The sequence below is a fragment of the Ooceraea biroi genome, chromosome 4 (genome assembly GCF_003672135.1).
Source record: "Ooceraea biroi isolate clonal line C1 chromosome 4, Obir_v5.4, whole genome shotgun sequence".
Taxonomy (NCBI): domain Eukaryota; kingdom Metazoa; phylum Arthropoda; class Insecta; order Hymenoptera; family Formicidae; genus Ooceraea; species Ooceraea biroi.
Window position 1 is genome coordinate 11,327,407 of NC_039509.1, and position 27,901 is coordinate 11,355,307.

Sequence of the window (27,901 nt, forward strand, 5' to 3'; positions counted from 1 at the left end):
TTATTGAAATCGAGCATATTTATAGAATTTCAAAGGCAAGAGATAATAGAAGATGACAAGATGTTTTAATATCGACAACAGAATTAAATAAAATAAAGTTTTCCCCTATAACATCCTATCTTATTGATGCTTCCGAGGATACATTGCTTTAAAAGTTATAAAAAATCGCTTGATATCGGAGGAAAGATGGAATAAAGGTCAAAGGGCGGCTCGCACGCGTAAAATATAGTCGCTATAAAATGTTGCAATTAAAAACACTTTTTACGGCGCGAACTCGGTATTCTTCGCACTGTTTTAATGCAAGCGCGCCGGTAATTCGTGTAAATATGCGCGAAACGAGACACGGGCGTAACGTCCACGGGTTTCGCGTTACAGGAAGAGCCAGCCTTATCCGTGCGGATCTAATTGTTGCGCCGCTCGGCCGAATGATGGTTAGCGGGTCGTTCACCACACCCACGCCGAACTCATTGCCCGATACGAGTATCTCGTGAACGGAAAGAACCGAGCAGATCGGTACGAGTATATAAATGAAACTCGAAACTCGAGAAAGAAAGACTGCACAGGATCGACGCAATTTATGAACATATTCACCATCGTCATGATGGTCACCGGTGATCAACGCCGAGTTTTCCGTGTCTGACATGCAATTAATGTGTTGCGACACGTGAATAATATTATAACACGCAATTACTTACATCTACAAGAAATAAAGATTATTTATTAATAATAGGGAATAATAACGGACAAAGTGCACTTGTCAATGAATTAATATTTTCATTGATTAAAATTATGGAAATGATTATGGTGAATCTTAATAATCCAGTTGACAAGAATGGAAAGTCAGTTAAATTGTGCTTGATGATGAAAGAAAGACGCAGATCTTTGAGAATATCTGCATTCGTATAAAGATTCCTGGGAACTAACAACTCCACGATTTTGCAACGTGCACTTGCATGCGCGCCTACCGCTTTTCTGTCGGCTATAATTCTTTCTGGACAATTTGCGATAAGCAAACCCCCTTTGTGTGAGGTGTTCGTCTACCTTGCGGTCTATTTACATTGAATATTGAGTCACCGCGCATTGAGCGGTTCGCGCATTAAACTTCAGTGACCCAGTAGTAACTACCAGGTCGTTCACCATAACCCGTGCCTCTCTAGGGTTACCGATGCATGCCAGCCAGGTAGTCCGTGTAAAAGCACGATTATAGAAGACGTGTTACCCATTCGCGCCATCCTCGGAAGCTGAGGTACAGCGAAAGACCCTCGCTCGAGTCGCGAGCACGATTTTATCGTGCAAAATGTTAGAAGGCAGAGCCGGCTGGCTAATCAACTTCGTCCACTCAGCGATAACACAAAGGCTGTTTATTTTTACCTTACGGAAGAAGTGGTTGTTAAAAATAAGATTTCTGCCCTCAATGCGAGTTAATAAAAGCGAAACGAGTGTGCACGAGATTCAGGATTGAACGGGTTTTATGATAACAGCTTCGAAAATAGACTTGCTTATGAAAATCGCCGCTATGGTATATACAGGGTGTCCCAGGTTTTAACCGACAAACTGCGGGAGCATATTCTACTAGTGGAAATAAGAAAAAATTCTTATATCGAGTTTGCTTAGAAATGCTTTATTACAAAGGTATAAACCAATATTGAAAAGAAATATGAGATAAATAACAACGGATTTTTTCACAAAAATAAAAATTATGTACGCAATGATTTAGTGACGCATTTCAAAATGTTGTCCTTGCACATCGATACAAGCTAGACATCGACGTAGTACAGAATTTGTTACAGTACGACATTCCTGAAAATTTTGTTGCATCTCAGTAACTGAATTAGTAATTCGTTGCTTTAAATCTATCTGGTACTCTCCTGTTAAGAAATCTACGTTGATACTCTCGTACGGCAGCTCGTGCATTTCCGTCACAGAATCCGTACACGAAATGAATATCAGTGTATTCCTCATTTGAAAACACTTTTGGCATTCTGATAGTAATTGCTAGTTGACACGACGATTGAAATCTAACAGCTACTGTTGTGAAAGTAACAATCATACTGAATCGTTTCAACATAGTGAACATGAATACATGTGAATACACATAACATAAACATCTTCGACCTTCCAAATTCTACACTATGTTCCGTTGTTACTTATCTCATATTTCTTTTCAATATTGGTTTATAACTTTGTAATAAAGCATTTCTAAGCAAACTCGATATAAGAATTTTTTCTTATTTCCACTAGTAGAATATGCTCCCGCAGTTTGTCGGTTAAAACCCGGGACACCCTGTATTTATGATAATGTAATCAACAATCCGGACTAATTCCAACGTGATCGCTCAGATAATTTCAGGCGTATTATTGCGGACATTTTAATAATGTATATCGTGAGTAAGGGCCGGTTTTTCAAGATTAATTATCACGATTGGCGGAGATTAATTTTGTAGCAGATTGCATCGTGTTCCTTGATTAATCTTTTGATAACCCATGGTAAAAACGGGAACACGCCACAGATATTTTTTACAAAGATGCTGTTCGTGGATGCAAAATGGATTGCCACTCGGTTTATCTATAAAAAATAAATCGATAACATGTTCACAAAGTTACATAGATTACAAACGTTTTAATATTCTATATCAAATTTTATATCTTTTGTCATCTGTGCATTGTAAAATAGCTGAATAGATGAAACTTTAAAGATAAATCGAAATAAAAAGTAGAAAAACTTTTTTTGACTCTTATGTTTCGCCCTAACGTTATACCCGAGAGACAGATAACAGGAATACCGTGAAAAAGACTTTTATGGAGTCCAATGATCTCAGACACAGCCACCATATCAAACCTATTTCCTTCTCCCGTACCGCCATTATCAGGAATTATTCGGCGGAAATTGGGTGAACGAATCCTACGGCTTCGCACAAATCACATTCGCAGCGGGGTTTGGAAACATAAAAGGATCCCGAACGGATTACGGATCGACTTGAACTCTCAAGGCAAAGAGGTCGACGAGACGCCGGGGGTTACTTCTCACACGGATTCAGTTTGAATACCACTTACACGTTCTTCCGTCCTAGTATACGATATCACATTTTTTGGTTGACAGTTCAGACATCGGAGAATATATTCGCTCCCTTGAAGGCACATAAAAAGATCCGCTTCCGGAAAAAGATTGAAGCCAGCATCATTCATCAAAAGAAAAAATAGTAGCATTAAGTGTCTTGTATGAATGTCTTTATTTATCTCTAATACATTAAAATTGACGTCTTCTTATATATTACTGAGGTTTTAACTATCCATATAATATATTATAATATATACACACTTTCACAAATTTTTACATAAACGCATATATAATAAAATTAAATTATTCTTCAATTATTAGACAGTTTGCGCAAGTACAAACGAGTCTTTGAAGTTTCGAATTTCCACCCTTTCCTCCTTTTGGGAGAAGAGATGACCACGATACCAAGGGTTAATGCCCTGACCCTTGCTTAACACACAGTCAGACCAAATTCCTTCCCGTGTTGCGGTGAGGGTTACCTTAAAGGTTATCTTAACGTATTGGTTGTCTTTTATGTTGCAGGGTCTCGACAATGTGAGCTCGGCGACCCTCAGGCCTTTTAATTCGGACATCAACACACCGAGGATCGACAGCTACAGGTTCTCTATGGCGAATCTCGAAGGTAAGTTCTTCCTTCTTTCGGAGCCTTATCTTGCTTTTCGATCTGGAAAAGGAGATGCTCGATTTGTCGCTGATCTCCGTGCCTATCCATATCTATCCTGTCTTTAATCGCTGAACGAAAAATCGTTCTTGAACGACGCGTGTCTGTCACTTGAGCCGTCCATCCCCCCGTCCGACTGGTCTCCCGATTTCCTGTATTTTCTCCATTTTTCATCTCGTCTGCTGTCAAGGAAAAATGATGGAGGTTTGCGGATGTGCCTCTTCGATCGATTAGTCGTGATATCGGCCGGAATTGTTCCTCTCGCGATCCGGTCAGCTTGGACGGATCCACGTGACGAGTTTAATCGCTCGCACGCTTTCTCTTCCCGTTTCACGAGGAGATGGGAAGTCGTTTCGTCTCCTGCGGTGCGTAAATTCTTCTTTTTCCGGGAGCTACCCGCGCGCGGCTCCTACGCGGATTTCGCTCCGGGGCAACATTAATCGCGCGGCGAAGATCGATCGCGAAACGGCTAACGAGGCGCGATACATATCTCCCTGTCGCAAAAATTTATTTCGGCCATTTGTTTCCGGTTTGGGTCTGGCCGCTACCGGCCCGGCTTTATGGCGCCTCACGGCAGTACCCGTTGACTTTAATGTCTCGGCTTTCTCGTGCACTCGAGATTACTTGCGCAAGAAGCTGTTCCTAGTTTCGAGACGGGATTTATTCGATTATCTGTCTGGGAGATAGCCTGATTCGAGTTTGCTCGTTGAAGCTGTTCTCTCAGTGCCATTCGCATATACAAGTTCGCAATATCGTTAGAATATTATTATTATTCTACTTGTTTGATATTTTATATATATAAATGTCGACTTTGCCGTTTGTGTAACATAAAATATGTTCCTTTCTTGTTTTATTTTAGATATATTTATGAATATTGTGTCTTAGACGATTTCGTAGTAATTTCGCGAGTATTGCCCCCTCATTATTCGCGCTATTGCAGTCACGATTCTCTCCCTCCCGGTCTCATACTTCACCCTCGCCCACGCGCGCGCGCGTGTGTATGGATATAACTGCGCGAAACACGATTATGAGAGAAATGGAGGAACAGGCGAGTTGGCTCACGCACCGGAAGATTCTCGAAAGATCATACGTGCGAGAGTATGGTAATCTCTCTTTATCCTTCTCCTTCTTCCCTTTTCCTCTCTCATTCGCACTGTCGTTGCTGCTGCGAACACTCGACTCGCTTGGTACAGAACCCGAGGGCGGACAATCGATACGGTGATATATTGTTCTTGAACGATGCACAGATCCAGAGTTATATATAAAGCGGCGGATTTATCGCAGAGGTGGGATTATTATTTTTGCCTTTCCAGCTAATGATTCATCTGGGAACCATGAGCCCCTAAGCAAGACACACGTCCGGTCTTAGTATTTCATATATCGTACACAGCAGAGGCGCTTAAACTTTTCAGTTTTATTCCTCTTTAAATATTTATTGTGGCTAAATGAATTAATATATTTTTATTTTGAATGAATACAAAATTTAGATAAAACTAAATTAAATTACATATTTCAACTAATGAAAAAATTGTCAAGTTTATAGTTTAGTAGAGATCGGCATGAGAATCGCAGGAATTGCTCGATGAAACGAATCTCCGTTTTAGTTTCGTCGGAATTTCTCGTTACGGTATTTCCAGGACGTGATGCTCGCGTTTCGCGACGCGTGAAAAATCGCAAGACGTGCGTTCAATTACGACCACGCGCCTTGCCGCACGCGGAATACTTAATCGATCATCTCTCGCATTAAAATAGCACGCCAGGCAGGCGTCGCTTCAATCCACGGCGGGACTATATACAGCCTTCCCTATTTTTGCGATTCGTTCACTCTTCTGGCATTTCTCAGATAAGACGATGACGAATACTGCAGGCTCGTTATTGACGAATCCGAGTGACGACCCGTTTTTCAGTGAAAAGTATTCCCGCTACGTCAAAGAATCTCACATGTGCATCGAATGTTTGTGCACTACTATGAAGCAACAATCCAACAACGTACTTATTTTTCCCTTTAAAAGTTCATTTCCAGTTGTTTTATTTTTCTTCGTGCATTACACTATGTTTCACATTTTTTTCATCTCAGTAATTTTTCAAATAAATAAATTTAGGCCTATGAATACGAAAAATGGAAAAATTGCAAATACTGAAATACGAATACATATGAAACATGCGAATAAAAAATATGAAGTTTCTCACGGTATTTTTAGCATGTACATACGTGCTATCGTATGTAAATATATATCTCTTCCAGAGGTAAACTGATTTCACACACATATTGGACGAAGTTTCCGTCACTCTAGTGACTTGATGGTGCACCGGTATACCGAGCAAATTTTAGATACGAGCGTCGTCGCCGTTCTTTATAGTTCACCTGGCGACGGTGCTTTTGCAAGCTCGACGACATTCTTCTGCACCAGCCCGTCGTCGTTAAACCGGTATTGCAGTCCGTGCATCCTGCGGATGGGTGAGAGCGACGCCGGTGCTAGACGGTATTGGGATCCGCCGGCAATATTCTCCCGCGAAAGCCACCCCTAAATCACGGCGAATCGACGCAAAGTCACGCTCGCGCGCGATAAAGGGCCCGTAAAACGCAACATTACGTTTACGGTAGCAACGGCCGATGTCTCTGAGACACGTGCACGTTTCCACGCGTGCGGCGTTTGCAGTGACGTCTAGACGATCATAAAGCATAAGCAGGTTTCTGAAGAGCGCGAGATAGCGACGCACTCTTCACCGGAATTGTGAAGTAAATGAAGAAATTGACGATCAACCGTGACGTAGACGCAATTTTCCTCGCGACTTGGAAAATCATCGAGGCGACAGAGACGAGCTTTTCCTTCGCAGCGTCCCGCTCGAAATTCATCGGCGAACGGAGCTTTTGATGCTGAAAGCTGAATAAACGGCAGAAGCTACGCCCGAGACAGGTTCATTAGCCGTAATTAAACCGTTTTAATTGCGACGTGCAATTAACGGCGATTACAACGCGAAGATACATATAATCGGCACGAACGTCTCGCGTGCGGCACGAGGAGCGTGGCGCGCGTTGCGATAACCGCGGTGGTTATCGCGCACGTAACGTCGTTAGATAGTTAAACCGTCAGCGAAGACCAACGTAATCGAATCACGTATCTTGATTTGAGAGTTTCGATCGTTGTCGCGGATTACGGGGGATTATCGACAAGGCACCGCGCAGTCGGCCAAGCGAATCGTCGACGAAATGAATGATTCCTCGTCGGGAAACGCGGTCGGGTATGTTTAATGCATCGCGGCCATTCACGGTTCCTTCCCGTTGGTTTTACCCCGAGCGAAACCCGCGGTTTTATTGCTCGCCGTAGCGACGGGCGAAACACGCTCGTTTCAGCGTTTCCTCTCCGCCGACGATTGTATGTATGAAGCGCTGCGCATTTCGCGGCCGCGTTAACTGTCGGCCGTTAACTCGCTTTTAGCTTTTAGCGCTCGCCTCTGGAAATTTAATTTGCACCGTTTATCAATGATTAAAAATAATGGTCCTGTCATAAAATTCACAAGCTGCAGTTGGCTTGCCGCCCTTTCGCGGGTTTCTATTTATTGATTCATATGTATGACGAGCAGATACAATTGAATGAATACACATAGATAATTGAAACAATTCTTTTTGAGAGAGAAAGATAGTGGATTAGGGAGAATCAATTTTTTAGTATACTATATAAAATAGTATATATAGTATATATACATATATGAAGTGTTGGACAGAGATTTTTTTAATCTCAAAGAACATGCGGGCGAACATTTTCCGAGCTTCTGGCGGTTGCTCGAAATTGCACGATGAGTAATTCATTCGCATGTGGAGAGACTTAATTATCCGTTAAACGTGCGCTAAGAGTAATTTATACGGCGTGCCGCGTGGAATATTTAATTATTTATGAGGCTGCACCGTATCAATAGCCACGTACGTAGTCGTTGCAGTGTATCGCCGGAAAAAAAAGAGAATGGATGAAGTCCGGAACGCAGTGGGAATACGAAACGACTATTTTCGATTATGCGTGAGGATAATGAAACCGACAGCGACGATAAAAGCAGGCAAAATGTATCGATTAGTCAAGAAAATTTATGAAAATTCTCTATCTGTCGTTAATAGAATATTGCTTCATGCTTTTTTATTACGTTAATTTTATTTATTGCTGTTAAGGATAAGAATTACATTTTATTTTACAGAATCGTACATTTCTTTGAAAATTTCGTTATTACTATTTTATGCGTACGTTGCTCGTGATCGGTGAAATGTTTCGGTGTTTCATCAGGCACGGCCGTATCTGGCGCAACCGGATACTATTTTAACGGCTCCTGCCGATTTGCAAGAATCCGTAGGTTGGAAACGACCATGTCGTTAACGGGATCAATGTCGACGGGCGCATCAATCCTCCTTGCTCGCACATAAATCATCATATCAGACTGTCAAACGTCTCCATTCGCTCGAGCGTAAGGCAACGCGATGATAACTCGTATCAAGTGAACGCGATACTGCTAGAGAAACAGTTTTTGCACGTAATCTCACTTATTTTCTGCAGGATGGCTGCTCATACATTAACAAGTTTGCAAAATATAAATAAAACTGCTAAATAAAATTAGCATTTTATATGCGCAAAATATCATTGATAGATTTTCTACTATTTTCTACTATTTTATATTATATTATTCTGTTTCGATATCAGATTTCAGACTAATCTTGTAATATTAATCGATTCTGCAAACAATCTTTCTTTGAGCAATTATAATATTGAATTTTTAATTTTTAAAGTTTTTTCTTGTAAAGAGTAAAATAGATGAGTGGAGAACAGTGGAAGATGAGAATGGAAGATAAGAGGAAATGAATAATAAATAAATTCATAAGATCCAAAGATGGGCGGATATCATCGAAGTTATGAGTAGGAGAATGCCATTGCCTCATTTGACATCCCTACTAATGTCCCCCATTTAATGTCTTCTCTCCTTAAGCCACCCCCGCATTATACGCTTCATCCTGCAGCTCACTGAATATTCACTGAGGCTTCTCCTTGTTTTTCTCTTTCTTTTTCGCTTCCTTTGTGCGACGCCTCGATGACTTCTCACTATGCTACTTCTTCCGCTATCTCTGTTGAAAGATATTTAGAGTGACATTTCTTCGTTAATTTTGTCCACAAAATTATCGATACGTCAAAATAGACACAACGCTCAAGTTGCTCATTCGATTGGAACAGCTGATATTAGTCAAACTTTTAGCTGATATTAGTTAAACTATTTGACAACAGCGTCCGCTGAATTAGCGAACTTTCTTTAATTACTCGAAATTTACGTGGTTGTTTGCAAAATGGTACAAGACTTTTTAATTCAGTTTGACAAGATCTACCTGTGGGCGAGAGGTTTTTCGCCTTATGTCAGACACCCTGTATATATTTTATATATAATATGAAGAATAAGATAAGATTATTCAGTTTTAACGATACAAGAATACAAGAAAAATTTTCAAATCATTTTTCTATCTCGTTTTGTCAAGAATTTGGATTTGCTTAATGGATTCTTTCCCGAAATGGACTCTTTCCGGGTGAGCCACTAGTTTTCACTCAAAAAGGATCGTTCCTCTTCCATCGTGTTCTTATCTAATCCAACAGTACATTACTTCTGCTTGTCAGAATTTTATTAAGCACTCGAGAAAATGCGACAGGTCGTCGACGCCGTCGATTTCCGCGGAATTGCGAATGTCACGGCGAACTTTCGTCTCCCCCATCTACGTTAATGTTCCTATTCGAGCCTTGCCTTACCTCAAATCGTCACGCTGCCTCCTCCTTGAATGCTCGTTGAATCACTCGGTTTCGGCAGTTTCTCTGCTATTCGCATTGCCCCCGAAGAGAGGCTGGGCTCCCTTTCAACGCTCTGATATATTCTCTCTGAGAAATTGTTTTCTTTAATCAAAGAACGCACATTCGTTTTAACCTAAGGCAGATATTTTAAGAAACCAAGGACGCCAATGTAACTTGCAAAGATTTTGATTTAACGTAATCGAAGCCAAAGAAATTTTTATTTCAGTCTCAATTACTTCATAATTGAGAAATACAATGTTAAATATAAACACTAATTGTTTAGTAGAGAAAATACTTTAAAATCTTAAATTAAATTTTCGGGCTTGATTGTCATAAAAAATTATTAAATATAATTTCTTATAATAATATAATTTCTTATAATAATAATAAATCTAATAATGCTTAGAAATACATATATGGAATATTGCTTATTCGCACAATTACTTTCCACGAGCAAAAGGTAAAAGATTGTTTCTAACATTGGTTTAATCTTATTCTTTAATTGTTTTCTTTTCTTGCACGGAATAATAACGATATGATATCGTGAAGAATACTTGCAGCAGATTAGACCGGGCTTATGACAGACTTGACGACTGCTATTGCGGCACGCAGTCGCACGGTGCAGGTAATGAGTATACATGGTTCTTTGTGTCTTTTTTCAGCTGCAACGGCAGCAGTTTTAAGATTATTATTTGGCGTTTAACCTAATTACATGCCTTGTCAGTTCGACACACACTCTCTTGACAGCTTGTTTAACTACCTGAGAATTACAGTATACAGCAACTCGGGAATATAGTAACCATCGACATCCACATTCTTTCTATCCAATTTTTTCATTTATTTATTTTACGATTTTTCTTTAAACAATTTATTTAATAATAATATCTAGCACCGTTTAATTTTATTTATTATTACTTATTATCTATTTTGTAATATTAAAAATGATTCTTAGTTATTATTTGTTAATATATATTCTTTTAAAATATAATGTAAAGCAATGGAGGATTAAACATGCACATGGTTCAATTACCATGATTCTCTCGTGTTTAGCTAACGATTTCCCATTCCGGCGCATCCACGTGCGTCCCTACGAAAGTCGACACGCAACGAAGGGTGCATCTGTCGAACGAAAACCAAGTCACGTCACAGAGGGCGAGGCTCATTAGTTAATTAAACAAAGCTCGTTCAGACACGCAATCTTAGCTCGACCTTGCCTTTCTCTCCCTTTTTCACTGCCCCTTATAATTTTTTCATATCCCTCTACTTTATGTAGCTTCATATCGCATAAATTTCCGTGCGCTTTTCATTCGTACAAATATTCGCTGCTTCCTAGTACATATTTTACTAATTTTAAAGCACGCACCTAAATAAAATATAATTAAGCTGATATAACACGAAATAAAATGAGATTTACAAGACAATTAAATAGATTAATAGAGGATTATGGAAATTAAAATTTACGAGCCTACATTACGTACCTTTTAATTAATCAGCTCTGCACACGACGAATGAATAACTTCGTATTTTTTCATTGAAAATATGCTGAAATAAATTATATTAAAAAATAATAACGATCGATCAACAGTCTAATTGTCCTACGAAACAACAGGAAAGACTTTCACGGATCTGCACCGGATACAGCAGAGCACAAGAGCCTTCTGGCGAAATGCCGATCGAATCGTCATCGGCGGAAATCAATCTGCCCGCCGGCAAATTGCCGCGATAATTGCAACACGCGAGGTTCATCGCGATGCTGTTCGCTTCGCGCGACGTCCGCTGCCAATCAAGAGCAATCGGACATCCCTCGGACGTTACAAGAACAAAAAGGATACCAAGCCAGTCATGCTCTGAGGGTTCGCGGAAAATCCATTCCTCTCGTTTAACCCGTTTATCGAAGTGTGGGCTGCAATCACGAATCTCCACGACGGCCTCCACCTCGCAGAGCATCCTCGCGAGCGTTCCTCGCCGCGATCGCGTTATCGGAAAGATAATTCACCACGGCGGCCGCTATCCCGCGTAGAAAGTGATTAGATGTTTACCAAGTGCGTAAATATGTATTAGCCACGCGAGTGCGTGCATCGGCGTCCGGCACTTTTCCGATTTCACACCGCGTGGAAAACAGCCTGAGCGGAAAATGAACCGGTGCACACGCACGCACACGCGCCCGGATGGTTAATCGCTTTTATCCGTCATCTCTCGTTTGGCGCGACCGGTTTCACTGTAGCCACCGCTGCGATCGGGTTAAACATGAGGCAACCAAGTCGCGCCGCGCTGATCAGATTCATTACCATTAAAAGCGCAAGGATTATCCGTCGAATTTTCATTATCACTTGTGCATTCGCGTGCTCGAATCACTGTTAATTCATTGATGCTTTTTCCTCGCGGTTCAGTAAACCTGATTTTATGTCAAAGAAGAGAGAAAGAGAGAGAGATTGAAGTCGTCTGACGCGATGGATATTTCGAATAATTAATCCGATAAGTACGCTCGTTTAATTACTAAAAAGGACTCGAAAGTATTCTTGTTGATTTCAATGAATCTCGTACGTATCGCAGAATAATTAAAAGTGAAAGATATCTCTTGACTATTTGGGGATTGCAACAGCCCTGCGAAATTAATTTAATTAGATTCGATTCGGTTTTACGAAAGAACAAAGCATTTTTTGCAGTCTGTAATGAACGACAAGAAAATCCCCTTTTCCTCGATATGTTATCGCGAGGATTTCGATCGAGTTGATCGAGATGAAAACAAGCGATGAAAGTGAGTTGCGCAATGTCGGGGTGCAGCAGCTGCAGCGCAATCGAGCAAGAAGTTATTGTACATAAAACGTGAGATTGCCGGGATTTAATATGCTTTTAATTGTTGAGACAATCTTGTATGCTTGCTAATCTCAATATACAAATATATATACACATGCAATATACAAAAAAGCTCGTTAAAATACAAAAGTGTCGTGATCGGATATCTATCGGATATTTATCGAACCTCGAAGGAATATCGATGTTTGCTAGTCATCACGTTCGGTGGAGAACAGTGCTCATTTAATTAATGGTTGTGCTGGCACCCGATAGCGCTATAACAGAATCACGCTTCCCTCGGGAGAGAGAGACCTTGGGGAGATTGTATTGTTTAACGGGAAAACACGAGAAACATTAACTCGTATAATTAAAAAATATCGAAATCAATATATCAGAAATATGAAGCGAATAATCCAATAGTTAATGATTGCTCTTCTGATTCAATTAAGTCGATCAGGCACAGCTAAGTTAATTAATTTAATCTCTTCAGTTCTTGAATATTATTTTAATACTTTGAAAAAACACCCTCTCTCCTTCCCGCCTCTCAATAATCACTTATGCTAAGAAGTGTAATCCGAAAAGCTGCTGGAACGGGAATGCTGCGCGCGAATCTATCCGAGAAAGTGCACAGTGTAAAGATCAATTTATAATTGACATACCGGGATGGAAGGAGGGGGAGGAAGATGTGCCGATGGAAAACTAGCCGATCGTGTTACATCACGCACGCGGGGTCAGAGGGTTAAGTGCGATACGGTTAAGCTGGCGTTTACGAGAGACGACGACGAGCTTATCGAGGAAAGACGGGAGACGAGTTTGCGAAAATAGCGCGAAAATATTCGAAGACGCGGCGCGCTGCGCCGAGCCGAGCCGCGCGCTTGATTTATGCGGCTCGATTAATCTGGGTTACTGCGCTATCGAGCGCGTTTGCGTATTCGCATAATCGACAGGGTGAACGAACCTTCCTCGCGTGCGATCGCGATCGCGTCCCGCGGCTGAAATAAAAAACAATTGCAGCGAAATGCGCAGCAATAAAATGCGACGTCGATCCAACGTGTCGATGGATCGCTGGATCACCGATGCGATCGGTGCGGCGGCTGTTGGCTCTCGCGAATAAATTGAGAATTTTCCGCACATTAACGAACGCCGAAAGCTGCAAACCGAAACCGTCACAAACAAAATTCGTCGACAACGATCAACGGCTAATTAAAATAATGCATATTTATGAAGCGTAAAGCGAAATTGCGGGACCGCTTTTTGCCGCGCAAAACTCGCGATCCGTTCGAATCGGCGACGGTTTATTACTTTTTAGATTATTTTTTGGTGCACTACATGCAATGAGAGACGTGGTAACATAATGCAACACATTGTAAACAACATACAGGGTGCATATATTAAATCTCTCTCACTCGTATCAAATCCCACTTTGTCATTTTATTGCGTATTGAATTTCCTTCGCGGAAAATACGGGAATCGCAATGTGCACTTTATACTTGTACGATTAAGTTCGCGAGGCGCCGATGAATATATCGACGTCGATTAATCATTATTTTTCACAACGTTGTTTCTCCAAGGGATGAGAGACTCTGTCTCGGTGTGACAGAGCGGACGCTTTGACGCGCGCGCGCTCGCTCCGCCGTCGTCTTCACCATTTATCAAATCATCGCCGGCGCCCACACTTTAATCAATACGAATTCTCTGGTCCGTGAACTAGCGTACTGTACTGATATCGCTGCGCGTCAGAGTCCGATTTGCGCATCTTTGATTGAATTGCGTTTTGCAATTGAACAGCGGCTATTGTTCAACATGAGCAATACATTCCGCGGATACATTCTGGGAATATACATTTATTCAAAGAATTATTTTCAATTTTATGTCTTAATAAAATAATATCATGTATAAAATGTTATTGCTGTTTGCTTTATCTTTGTTAATATTTCTTGTTAATATCATGTAAAATGATATTGTTGTTCGCTTCATTTTTACGGCGTTCATAAAAGTTTGCGTAACTCAATGCACGTTTAACCCTCCCGTACGCACGAGCGTGTGCGTATACGCGCCTTCAGCGCGACATAAATGCAATACTTAAACCGCAAGCGGCTAATTAAGGCGAATAAACTTGAACGGTTATTGTGAGAAATCCTTCATCCGCGAGTGATAATTAAACTAACAACGAGAAGGAGCGCGAAGCATATTTCGTCGTAAAGTAGTTTCTAGAAAAATTCAAAACTCTCTGTACATGGTAGCATTAATTTGACAAAAATTGTTATCATACGTATCTGCGCGATATAAATAATTTAATAAAAATTAAGAATTCAGATTAAATGACGCAGCAGTTACGGCACATCTTGAATAAATTAATAAACAATTTTTATGCGAAGAAGCGATAACAATTTGAAGGGAACCACCTTGTTTGCAGCGGTCAACAGACATTTGCCTAAGTCGTGCAATTTTAATCCCTTTTAATGCGCGTACACGCGCTCAGCATACACGTACTCATACATAGGCACACAGGCATACCACGTACATGTATCTCTCACAAAGACGAGACACCCACACGCAGGCGCGACGTGCGTCCGCGCGGAAAACTCGAGGCGAGAGGCGAGTATGTTCACCTTAAGGCCTTTAGTCCATCGTCGTCCTACGCGACGTGCGCATCGTGCGCTCGTTGCAGCTCGAACCCCTTCGTCATCACAGTGCATCGTCACGAGTCAGGTCGACCGGGGGTGTCTGGGGTTAATTTTCTATGCGCTTCGAGGGGCGAGAACATCATGCGCTTTGTAATTTCATTACAGTGCTCGCATCACGTTGCGTAATCCTCATCTATCACTGATTAACTTCGTCACTGAAAGTTAATCAGAACATGGTACGCATTTGTGCTGTGGAAATTGACGTTCAGCTGACTTACTGACTCCTAGCTGTGCATAATGATTCGCTTTTGATGCTTGATATTCGAAAACATTCGCTGTGGTGGCGCGAGAGTGATGGGCATTTTTGATTGCGCGAACTGCGGCTGACCGACGCTCCAGGAATGAAGATGAGATGCTCGACGTAGTCGGCGCCTGTGTATGTGCGTGTGTGTCTTGACACGTTGACATCGCCAGTTGCCTCCGATTGTGAAGCAGCGACTCGGGGAACCGGCTCCGGGTTCGCGGCAAGCGAAAAAGCGATTATGCAAAGCGCGAATGGGTGACGGTGCCCTTTCGCGCCGATGAGAGATTCATTGGCGAACGATGCTGGCGAACGCGCGGATTGACTCATGAGGATCGACGCTACGTTCGATTGAGTGGAAAATGCTCGGGCACTTCGGTAGCAACGAGAGTATATTGGGCTACCTCGCAGTTAAAGGTACACTCGATGCCCTCGAAAAAGGGAAAATTCCTTTCAGTTTTAATTTCCTTTTATTGAAAAACTTTATTAAAAGTTGTTATTAAAACTCACATAAAATGATTAACCATTTTAATTATAATCGATGAAAATAAAAGTCGCCCAAAGAATCGTATGATAATAAGAATAGAAGATATACACTCTTGAGATAAGAATTAATAATTTGGGTAGCGACAATGAGTTTACGCTGTATCATGCTGCGTTAATGATAGTATGACTAACAGTCGCCAACTGCAACAACAAAATTTGAGTAGTCAGCGCGAGACACGTGTTGTATTATCAGAGAGTGTCGTTAAACGCGATCGAGCACCTGGACATTCACGTCGTAAAACTTTATTATGCGGCTCGATAAGCGGCGGAGCTCGGATGTCCGCAGGTCGAAGGATAGCGCAATATTCCGACACGCTGTGACAACGCGGTCAGCCAAATTTGCGGTAATTTAGCGCGACAATTCACGATTCACAAGGAAAATTCACAAATTGGCTCGCGAGTCGAGTCACACTTAAGCATCCGTCTGTGATAATTTACTCCGACTTAGAAAGCTGCTGGAAGGCCGACGTTTGCAATAATTATTGTACAATGGTCGGCCGAAACTTTGCGATCGCCGCCCAACATGCGATTTTGCTTGTCAATTTCGATAATAACACAGATCGCTGTATCACTCGCCATTTATTTATATATTTTCGCAGCTGCTAAATTGCGCTTAACACATTCGGGACGTTCGAACATGATCGACCGTAAATTTTACATAAAACTGATCATTTCCCTTCATACGACGTTGGTGCACCATGTTGCTCGAGAGTGTGCTCAGAACTGCCATAAATCCATCGTGAATATTTAATATAATCAGCTACGTATAGGTCCCCAGTGACGATACGTAATCCCCTTACGATTAGATTTATATTGTCGAGGCTCGTCGTAAATCTCGTACGTGGTTTTAGATTAAACATGCATTTGCGATAATTGCGAGCTATTGATCTCTTTTACATAGCAAGTTCCTTAATCAATATAATTTTGAGATTCGCACAGTTTGTATAAAAACTGTCAGATTATAATCAATAATGTATTTTCTATAATATAAATATGTTAAACATTTTGTTAAATATTTTTAAGTTTAAGTTTGCACAAATTAAATTCTATTATGAATTTCTTATGCTTCCTCTTTTTGGCAAATTTTCCACTGTATTTGTCAACGAGGCGCGTCTCAATAACGTAAATCTGATGAGTTTACGTTGGCTGCGATCATTCCCGAGTTTACCCAACATTTATCTTTTTCCGACGACCCCTTCCGATAATGGCGCGACCACGAGACGCAACGTAAAAGCCAGCATTGTGTGCCTTTCCCCAATCCTCCATTTCCCATTTTTCTTTACCCTCTTGTCATATCCTACAAGCAGATCGATAAGCGCCTGGACGTGTGTATTTTTCTGTCAACTGCAAACTGCCACTACAAATCTCGTACTGTCTCGTATACAACTTACGAGACAATACGAGCTATCGCCCATCGCGATACGAAAGATGAGGACGGAATATATCGCAAGTACTACGGCAAAGTTATCCTTCGAGGAAGAGCGAATCCCTCAATCCTAAAAAACGTAATCGCTAGATAAAGTCCCGCAAAATCTTTCACACACTCTTCCCTCGCGTGCATCGTTCTCTTTCTCATCGTACTCGTCATCGAAGCTATCATGCGAACGATCGATGACGTGTTCGCAGGTACGCGAAGAGCACTCGCAGGAGTCGAGAAACCAGCGTGACTCACGGATTTTCTATTCCGACGAGTACCCACGAATACGAATGGTCGGTTAAGTTAATTCTCGCGCGTTTACGATCGGCCGGGCGAAATCGCAGTACGCACCACGTAACGTTGCCGTAACGGTAATTCCAGATGCCCCTAGCGCGATTTACGCACCACGGCAGCCGGCCTCCTCGTGGAAAGTGCAACGCACACCGCTCACACCGGTTTCATTTTCATTCATTTTCATTGAACACGCCAAGTAACGTTTCTCGTTTCTCCAGGAGTCGCTGCAACAGCGCGCGCACATGCGAGAGTGCCTGTTGATTTTCTCTTCTCGACGGCGGCCGCATCTATCCATTTATAATACTATATTTGTTTTTAGTTGCATTGACATACTTGCAATTTGTTGCTACTCCTGTCTCAATTTGTTGCTCGTGAATTTGCGCGAGATCTTGTTTTAATTTGTGCATGATCTTACAAGGAAATTTCAGGCTGCACCCTGATTTCCAATGAATTGCCACTCTGGAACAATATTTTTCTATACGTTATGGTGATTGGAAATTTGTATATATCCGGCGTGTTTAATTAGAATCGTTTAATTTTCTTTCTTGGCAACTTTGCAACCGGCGACGGTGAGAAATTTGAAGCGGACGATGAGTGCGCAAATCTGCACGATAGACCTTTGCGAGATTCTTCGGGTTCTCTTTCGCACTTGCAACGTTGACGTCGGCAGTTTCGCGGTAACATCGTACTGCTCGTGACGATTCTAGCGCGATATCGTTCGCATTCCACGAGGTGTACGTCATCCGAGCTGCAGCACTGTCAACCATGAGGAGCTGCTTTTTTAAAAGTTGTAGAAAACTACATGCTGTACCGTGCATAATTTATTATATATATATCAAAATGTAATAATGTAGAAGAAAATTGTTCATGTAGTCCTGCTTGTTTTGGCCTTTATCTCTAAGCAAAAGCAAGATTGCGAAAATGGAGTATTGGAAAGTAAATCTTGCCGCAATGTTAAATAAATCTGATTTTACAATATCGTATAGTTCGTTGCAAAATTTCGTCAAATTTTAACGATTTTTCACGAGTTTCGTCAGCACATAAATTTGTTTGTCTTGATTAATAAAAAATTGAATTATTATACTTATTCGAGCAAAAATTTCTTATGTAAATTCTTCGAATAATGAATGGCGTTTTTCGGGTTGTTACAATGTCATCCTTGTCTTCGCGATGTTCATGAAAGTAGACTTGACACTAATTCGCACATTATTAATTAGTCGCGTCGCGCCGCACTTTTTCGTAGCGGTCCAACACTTGCTCTTACGGTGTTATTAGTGTCATTAGTAAGAAAGAAACATCGCCGACAATGCCCACACGTATGCCCTCGCTCGCTCTGCGTGAACTCGATGGAATGTCACGCCTTCGCGCGGATTGTACAAACTCATATCACCATTCACACCCGCTGTGATTACGAAATACTGTATCTCACGAGATGAATGCGATCACTTAATTCAGCTATTTGTAATATGTTAATCTTCTATTTTTTTCTGATACTCCACGTGTGAATTGATTCCTGATTGAATAGGTTGCATTGCAGTCTATTATTTTATTATCTCCTGCAGCAACATCAACGTTAGCCTCGACACATAATGTCTTAATCATCTTGAAAAATCGTGGAGAATATTATCTCTCTTATGAATACGTACCTCAGATTTTATAACGTATCTCAGATTTATAACGTGTCTCAGATTTTATTTCGTGATATCGTGCGAATGATAAGAATATAGTAACGATTATCACACTCGCTGTTTCACAGAGCCGCGCGAACGTAAGGCACTAAAATAATTGCATGTGAAAAACTAGAATTGCCAGCTACTAATTTCATTAATTAACGAACTCCTCATTTGTCACGTACTGATAGCGATCGATGATGATCGCACGAGCTTAGATATGAACAAATATGAGGGATGCACTCGAATCTGCAATCATTTCCTGAAGAAGCAAGCCTTTTCAATCGTAAACAGATAATACGGATTTAAAATAATGATCAACAGCGAGAAGATAAGATACACGATGTCAATGTGGTATATTCCGCGTATCAATCATGTTGACATCGTAAATCTATTATCGTAATTTCCGCGAAATACGTCGGATGTACACAAACGGATTCTAGAAATGGTACACGACACGATTTGTCGAACAATATTAACAATATTAATCTTTCAAGTATCTCTCTGTACACTGTACGTTACTCTGGAACTTTGCTGCAATATTAAAGTTTCAAGCGATCGCACTTTTGGAGTATTGCATCGAAAATTCAATACATACGCTGTTCTTTTCGATCAACGAAGTGTTTTCAAATTTTAAACGCAATGTCTGGATGTTGTTCTCTGGCAGATTCCCAGGATGTCGACCTGGATGCGATCCTCGGTGAATTATGCGCCCTGGAGCGACGCTGCGACGGTGATATCGCTGCAACTCCTGCGCCAGATTCACAACGGTCAGGACGACCCACCAGCGCAAGGATCAATCCGGGCGACAGCACCGACATCAAAAATGAAGGAGGTACGCGTTGAAATGCGAGATATTGTGTTTTTACTTTATTTATCACGTGGAATAATTTATTGCGCGCGTTATTGCTAATTATTTATTATTAACTGCTATTATCCATTTTATATGCATTTCAATTTGAATGAAGATTCATTTCTATTGAATTTGCTACAGGTTTGCGCACTGATAGTCCCGACAATGACAGCGCGTTCTCTGATACGGTGTCCATGCTGTCCAGCGAAAGTTCGGCAAGTAGTAGCGGTTCCGGACATAAGCCACCTCAGACCGCCATGCACACAGCTCCCCAACAGCAACCGCATCAACTTGTCGGTGAGTCTTTGTTTCATCAACTTCTATCACAATAGAATGCCGGATTTAGATCGTGGAGGAATTAAATTAATATTTAATTCAAAGTTCTCAATAACTTCGACTTCCTCCTATTCTTTGCTGTGTTCTGTTTACATTATAAATAGCAATTACTTAAATTGCACAATTTTTTTTTATTGCATATTTATAGCAGAATTATGTTAATGCAAATAAAGTGATACATTCGTCCATATTTTTACAGATGCAGCTAGCAGAGCGAAGGCGGAGAAGATCCGCCTGGCGCTGGAGAAGATGCGTGAAGCGAGCGTGCAGAAGCTCTTCATCAAGGCGTTCACGTTGGATGGTAGCGGTAAGAGTCTTCTGGTCGATGAAGGGATGAGCGTTGCACATGTATGTAGGTTGCTCGCGGACAAAAACCACGTGCCAATGGATCCAAAGTGGGCCGTGGTCGAGCACTTGCCCGATCTCTTCATGGGTGAGTCTATTATCCTCCATCTATCTGTCGCTAATTGCTAAACCGATGATGCAATAGTAGTTCGACGACAGACAATATTTACTCGCGTTTAATTCTTACGCCGATATATCTTCAGTTTAAATTAACATTTCTCTATTAATATGCTTTCGCTTTCTTTTGAACTTATTATTGAAAACGATATTAAGTAAATATACGTTATAACAGATTATAAAGTTATTAATATGTATTAAATAAATAATGTTATAAGTGGCATTTTTATAATGTATTTAGCATCTGTCTACATGTTACACTGAAACTTTTTCAAAGTGAGTTTTAATTCTCAGGCATGATTCGAATGGCTCGAAGAAAGACGGATTATATAACGAGCGGATTATCCTGATTGCCGAATTTTTCAGAGAGGGTTTACGAGGACCACGAGCTGTTAGTAGAGAATCTTCTGCTGTGGACCCGGGATTCCAAAAACAAGCTACTCTTCGTCGAGAGACCAGATAAGACTCAACTCTTCCTCACGCCTGAGCGATTCCTTCTCGGGCCCTCGGATCGCGGCGGTGGCGAATACGACGATCACTCGAGAAATATCCTACTGGAAGAGTTCTTCTCGAGCAGCAACGTCGGCGTGCCCGAGGTAAAAGACGGAATTACGTCTTACGATCTTGTCGCAATCATGTCGATCTTGGCAAGCTAGCTATGCAACGTTTCTAACGTAACGAGTTCGCTGGCGCAGGTCCACACTTCTTCTGCATCGATTGCCATTCGCTTCCAGGTCGAGGGTCCACTGTACTTGAAGTCGGACAGCAAGAAGGGTTGGAAGAGGTATCACTTCATTTTGCGGGCATCCGGCCTCTACTACTGGCCAAAGGAGAAGGCGCGCACCGCTCGAGATCTCGTCTGTCTGGCAACTTTCGACGTTAATCAGGTTGGTCACAAGTTTGCGCGTATACGTCTTCTCAATCGATGATACGGTAAAATAAAAATATCGATGTGTATTCCGTTTTTTCTTTTCATCTTACATGCAATATTCTACGTAAGAGAAATTCAGTGGTTGTAATCTTTTTCCTGCTGTTACACCTGAGAAGTTAATTTGATTATATATCCTCGTTCTTAATTGTTGCCTATAAAGCTTTTATTTCCCCACATATCCAGACATTTGTGCCACGAAATAAGATATTAAGATTATTAATATTATTACTATCGTTGTTGCGAGCAGGTATACTACGGCGTTGGCTGGCGGAAGAAGTACAAAGCGCCCACCGACTTCTGCTTTGCCGTGAAGCATCCGCGGCTACAACAACCCAAGTCCACCAAATACATCAAGTTTCTCTGCGCGGAGGACAACGCCTCCCTGGAGCGATGGATAGTCGGCATCCGCGTGGCAAAGTACGGCAGGCAGTTGATGGAGAACTATCGGGCCCTCGTGGATGAGCTCGCGCAGGAGGATCTGGACCTGCTAGCGCACGCCAGATCGTGCTCCGTCAGCTCGATCGCCGCACCGCCGAATCAGACCCAGTATAACACGACGAACGACAACGCGAGACAATTTGCGGAAAACACGAGGCACAGTAATGAAACGACGGTTGCTACGACGAGGCAGTACGATGGCCAGAGACAGAGTTACAATCCGGAACAGCGGCAGAGCTACAACAATGATGGCAGACTTAGCAGAGCAAGCAGCTCGAGCTCCAGCGGATGTCTGTCTGACGGGGCACCGAGTAGTTGTGAGGTGAGGATGATTAAGCGTTATTGAATCATTGAACAAGGATCAATATGAAATGATTTATGAAGATATTTATGAAATTTATGAAAATATCTCTTTTGAGTTATTGTAATTGTTACATCATTTATAATAGTTATCTGCTTCATAATTGTTTGTAATTGTTTTACTATTGTTTTAACGCTATTGTCATTATTATTGGAATTAATATCTTGCTTTGCTGCAGTGATCACATATAATTTATTTTCATATATATCAATCATTATTGTTACTAATTGATAGGTGGCCTTTGAATGCGGTGAGTTCCCAACCGGCACGATAAAGCGGAAGCCGTCTATGAATCCGAAGTTGCCCCTTACGTCGATCACAAGGCAGTTGAAAGAAGTCGGCGAAACAGTCCGAGACGAACCGGATTCCTGTCCAAGCCCGACGAGCTCGGGATCCAGCACGCTCACCAGGAGACACAGTCGTCGGCGAAGCGGTACCGATTCTGACGGATCCGGAACGCTGAAGAGACATCATAGATCCGGAAACGCAACACCCGTCAGTCCGGTACCTCCGGGCACACCAGTGAGAGAGAGAACAAGCCCTATGGGATACAGTAGATCAGAGAGTCAGGAGGCAAAGACTCCGACGAGCCCGATACAGCCATGCATGGTACGTAATTTATATTAATAAAAACTTGCAATAATTGTACTACTCTTTAACATTCCAAATAAAATTAGATTTTCTTATATTGTCAAAATTACTAAGTCCCAAAAGAGTTTATAGTAATAATATAATAATAATAATGTTGCATTTTGCAGATGGATTCTATCACGTCGCTGCCGCCACCGCCGTCGCCGTCGAGGGTCGCCGAAGAAATTGAGTCGGACAGCGAGCCGCTGCCGCCTCCACCACCCGAAATGTTTCGGTCGAACCTCTCACTGGATTCTTTGCCGCCGCCGCCAGCACCCGGTGAACTTCCCGTTTGCAACACGCCGGAGCTCATGGGTTCGTCGTTGAGTCTCGCGTCACTGCCGCCACCGCCCAGCCCGCTGGTCGGCGAGACCGGAACGATACGTCGCGCCAGACCTAAGCAGTCCACCCCCACGAACTCTGTGACTCCCGAGAGCACCCCTACGCACAATCCCAGGATGCAGCCCAGTCAAATGTACGCGACCGCAAACAGTATCGCGCCTAGCAGCAACTCAGTGGTCCAGAACAGTCAGAATTACAATTCGATTACAAACGCGTCCTCGAACGCCCACACGAGCAACAACACCGCCAATTCCGTGTCCTCTCCGCACAGTTCCTATCCGGGATCGACGGCCACCACACCTACCTACACCCCGAACTCGCCAAATTTCACGTCGCCACCGCCTTTTGTGCCACCGCCGGCTTACGGCACCCAGCAACAGCAACAGCAGCAGCAGCAACAGGTGCACGTCCACTCACAGAGTCTCGGCAGGCAGAACTCCAAAACGGAGTCGATGTACGCGGGTCACCAATCCGGCCATCACAACACCATGCCGATCCAGCCGATCAGGCCGAACCCCAACATGGACACTGTCCGGCGTAGCGCCATGAAGCAAAGTAGCAGTCATTACGCGGCGCCGCCCTATCTCGCTGAGCTGAAAGCTGCCTCTAGTCCGCAGCCGCAACGCCGCGTGACCATTCAGGAGCCACCGACGTCGCCCAAATCAAAAACCGGGACCGGTAAGAAGATCTCATTCAACCTGCCGCCGCAGCAGGAGCCCGGCAGCCCTGCGTTGCCGCAGCGGAAGCCCACACCGCCCAGGCGGTCCGATAGCACCAGGCTCACGTCGCCGAAGAAGCTAGCTGCGTCCGACCAGGCGCCGCCAGGCGACTTCCTCAAGGACCTGCAGCGGGTGATGCGAAAGAAGTGGCAAGTCGCGCAGAAGTGCAAGCTTGACTCGACGACGACGCCGCACGAGGTCCTCGGCTTCCGAGATCCGCCGCCTGCCATTGCGGACTACAGGGAGACCAACGTGTCCAACTGGGTGCAGGAGCACTATGGCGCGGACAATCTCTACGAGAACGTGTACACGACCGATCCGCACGGGCCGGTCGAGTACGCGTCCAGCCCGGCTCGACAGCCGACAGTCAGGTTTGCCGACGAAAACTGCAGCATGAACACGATCGTGAACGCGATCGTATGCAAGAGACGGCCGCCACCGCCGCCGCCCAAGAGGGCCGAAACCACGCATCTCACCACCACCCGCGCGATGCACTGACAATAGCAGATAATCCAGCCCCATCCCGAGAGGCGATGGTACCGCTGTCTCTGCGGCTGGTGGAAGGACTGAGGGCGTCGGTCCCTGTCGACGCGACGCTGTCAGGTCCAGAGACGCTGGGGGTGTCAGTCGAGTCCTTGTCGCTGCGTATCTCATCGCTCTATTTTGCTGTTCGGGGAATCTGTCGTTGAGGAAAAAAGAAGTATTTTTTCCCCCGCGGAACGGAGGTTGTCCGATTTTTCGTCGCGCATTTTGTCGCTGGGCTCTGCGCGTGCCGGTTGCTCGTAAGTCGCACGAGAAGGCTGTCGCTTGAAAGTCGAGGAAATAGGAAAGTCGAATGTGTCATCGAAAGTCAAGGAGAGAATGTTCATCGACGGGCTCAATTTTAAATGGCTTTTCATTTCCGTAGATAGATATGGATCCGAACCTGTCGGTCAGAGAGGAATATTCGAATCCGGCAATGAGAATATAGCGAAAAAATGTTCGATGAATGGTTGTTACCGAAAACTCTCCTTGTCTTATTCAGCATAACTGCCATTTAGAGTTGGAGCTTCGAAGCTAGGCGAACCGCAAGTCAGGTGGCTTAAGCGCTCTTTTGAACCGAGCAACGAAACTGAACTAAATTCGAGCCCGCGACAGAGATTCGTTATGGTCGATCAACGCATAAGGAACACTGCCGCGCATACGAAGGATGTGATATAAATCTTTAAGCCTTCGTGATTTGAGAATCGTACAGAGAAGACGAGGAGGCAAGAGAGAGGAACGCGACAAAACGCACAATGCTGATTTTTCCGTGGCACGGCCGAATCTACGTGAATGCGATCTTATGAAATTGTAATGTAAAACCGAAAGTCCTATTTGTGCGCATTTTTCGTAACCGCCAACTGCCTCGTCTGCGATTTTCTCAAGTATACCTTTGGATGTGATAAATAATACAGAATAAAATATATAAAATCTATGCGCGAATGATCTGTTGAAAAATATTTTCGAGTTGAATGCTCGTTCGATTCTCGGTCCCAAAGTAATCTTCCTTTGGATATAATTATAAATCCAGGCTCTAATTTAATAATCATTTCCTAGAGTTTCTCTCTCTCTGATTCTATTTCCCGAAAATGCTTCAAAAGTACTAAGTATTTAGTACTAGCGGAAATATTTCGCACATTCTAACACAATCTGGTTGGAGAAGAAGGGCAAACATAAGTGCGTCTCATCAAAAGTTTTTATTTATCATTTTTCCAAAAGAAAGCTTGCTGTTTTGGAACATATATCCAAAGACTATAAGATATATAACGCTGAGAAACGTATAAAGTGTAATGCGTAAAACGCTGCACTGAGAGCCGAGGAAGTCATCGCCGCAACGCGGATTTGATCTCAGTTTGAACCGGAAACGAACCCTCCGACTTCTCTCGCAGCGAAAGTGTCTCGAAATGGCAGAGAACGCGAAGTTGAACACCCTCTTTGATCGAACACCCTCTTATGCATTTAGCATCCTCCGCGTTAACACACATCCTTGTGCATACGTATATATGTATATATAAACTGATTATATACGCGCGTTTATCATCGGTATATCGACTTGATGCTGTATGTGTAGTTGTATCATACAATCCGCAAGACGCGCTTCGCGGACGCGACAATGGGAGGAACGATCGTGTGTAGGAACGTTCGTCGAGTGCAATCGATTGAACGAACGCGAGCGACGATGATTTTCGCCTCGAACACACACACACGAGGATGCGAGATCTCGTTGATGCCATTTCCGTTGCTTTTTCGTTCGAATGAAACGAAGTTACACCGATATGTCGGACGAGAGCTGGATGGATGAAGAAAGGAAAACGTCGAAACTCTCGTGAGTCTCCGATGGATTAGGCGGAGACTAACTGATCAAAGAATTAGATAACGTAAAAATCTATAATTTGGATACTTGAAATAAAGCCGCCAAGGGACGTATTGCGAACGTGTTATCAATGTATTCGCTTGGCTCGTTTTGACGTTTCGTCTTGGCGGGTCGACTGTACGCTTCCACTTATTTCAAGTATTCAACTCGGTAGAGTTAGACGAGGACACGGTCCAGGTACGTCGCCATACGATGCTGGACAGAGAACGAGATGATGTACGTTCCGATCGATCGTGAGGATCATTGGCGCCAGCCAATGATAAGGAACAATATCGTGCGTAGCTTCCCGTTTGTGATCACCAATGGAATCTTCAGCAACGACTAACCGAGCCTTTCGAAGGTCGCGTAGCTGATGTAGTTTTATATCTCGATTTGTATCGCGTTTGCATGACTTACATGTGAAAGCTAAACGACTCTTTGGACTTACGAAGCATCTGTATCAGTCGAGGCAACCCGCCGGTGCGATATTATATTATTACCCATCCGTAGAAAGTATTTTGTAAGATCAAATTTTGATACCGAAGTATTTCCTAGCTATATATGCGAATTAATGGATAATGGCTCGCGAAGAGTCGTGAGCGGTTTAACGTCGGCCGGTCGCTTCCGGGTCGACAAACCGTCTCTCTGATCTCGAATTTTTTGATATCTCCAGTTTTCTGAAAGAAAAATCACGTGCACCGTAATCTCTCCAGTTTTCTTGAAATCCACGATACGGTTACACGATGTTATTACATGTGACTTATCGAGAATTCCGACCAATCACTTTCCCACTCATGGACATTCTCAATTTTCTAAAAAGGAAATCACACGCCGTATCTGCGCGCAAGAAGAATTTCTAATTTTTTTAAAGGGGATGCCGTGTGTGTCTGTGCGTGAGGATTTTCCAGTTTTATAAAGGATCATTCACACTCACTGTTTATACGTGACCGTACAATTATCACGTCGTGCCTGTGCGCGAGGATTTGTCCGATTTTAAAAGGGATTCGCACGATCGCACCGGTGTGTTCCCTCGAGTGCGCGAGAGAAAGAGAGAGAGCGAGCACGAATCTGCGTACTGTAACACACAATCGAATTACTTAATAATTATAACTAAAGACTAACTTAAAGTGGAACCGTCGATGTCGATTTAATTATACTCCCGCCTTACGCGCGGTTTAATCAAACTGAACCAATAATATAAATGCATTTTTGAGACTAATATATCGACTTTACAGAGACTAAGCTGACTACTGATGACTTTTTCATACGAGTTTC

At 42.8% G+C, this 27,901-nt stretch overlaps 1 protein-coding gene across 6 annotated transcripts in view; it reads left to right on the forward strand.

Moving 5' to 3' along the window:
- Positions 1 to 27,315, forward strand: part of LOC105275842 (amyloid beta A4 precursor protein-binding family B member 1-interacting protein) — a 108,785-nt gene extending 81,470 nt beyond the window's left edge. For 3 of the 6 annotated variants that reach the window (XM_011332995.3, XM_011332987.3, XM_011333015.3), the window contains 9 exons: positions 3,581 to 3,680; positions 19,848 to 20,015; positions 20,175 to 20,330; positions 20,569 to 20,802; positions 21,198 to 21,427; positions 21,527 to 21,718; positions 22,010 to 22,522; positions 22,796 to 23,170; positions 23,320 to 27,315. In XM_011332995.3, the coding sequence (XP_011331297.1) occupies positions 3,581 to 3,680; positions 19,848 to 20,015; positions 20,175 to 20,330; positions 20,569 to 20,802; positions 21,198 to 21,427; positions 21,527 to 21,718; positions 22,010 to 22,522; positions 22,796 to 23,170; positions 23,320 to 24,750 (3,399 nt within the window). In that variant the 3' untranslated portion in view covers positions 24,751 to 27,315. Of the gene's footprint in view, positions 1 to 3,580; positions 3,681 to 10,484; positions 15,671 to 19,847; positions 20,016 to 20,174; positions 20,331 to 20,568; positions 20,803 to 21,197; positions 21,428 to 21,526; positions 21,719 to 22,009; positions 22,523 to 22,795; positions 23,171 to 23,319 lie in introns of those variants that run through there. The other 3 variants (XM_026969420.1, XM_011333005.3, XM_011333021.3) reach the window with 2 other exon arrangements.
- The last annotated feature ends 586 nt before the right edge of the window (positions 27,316 to 27,901 follow it).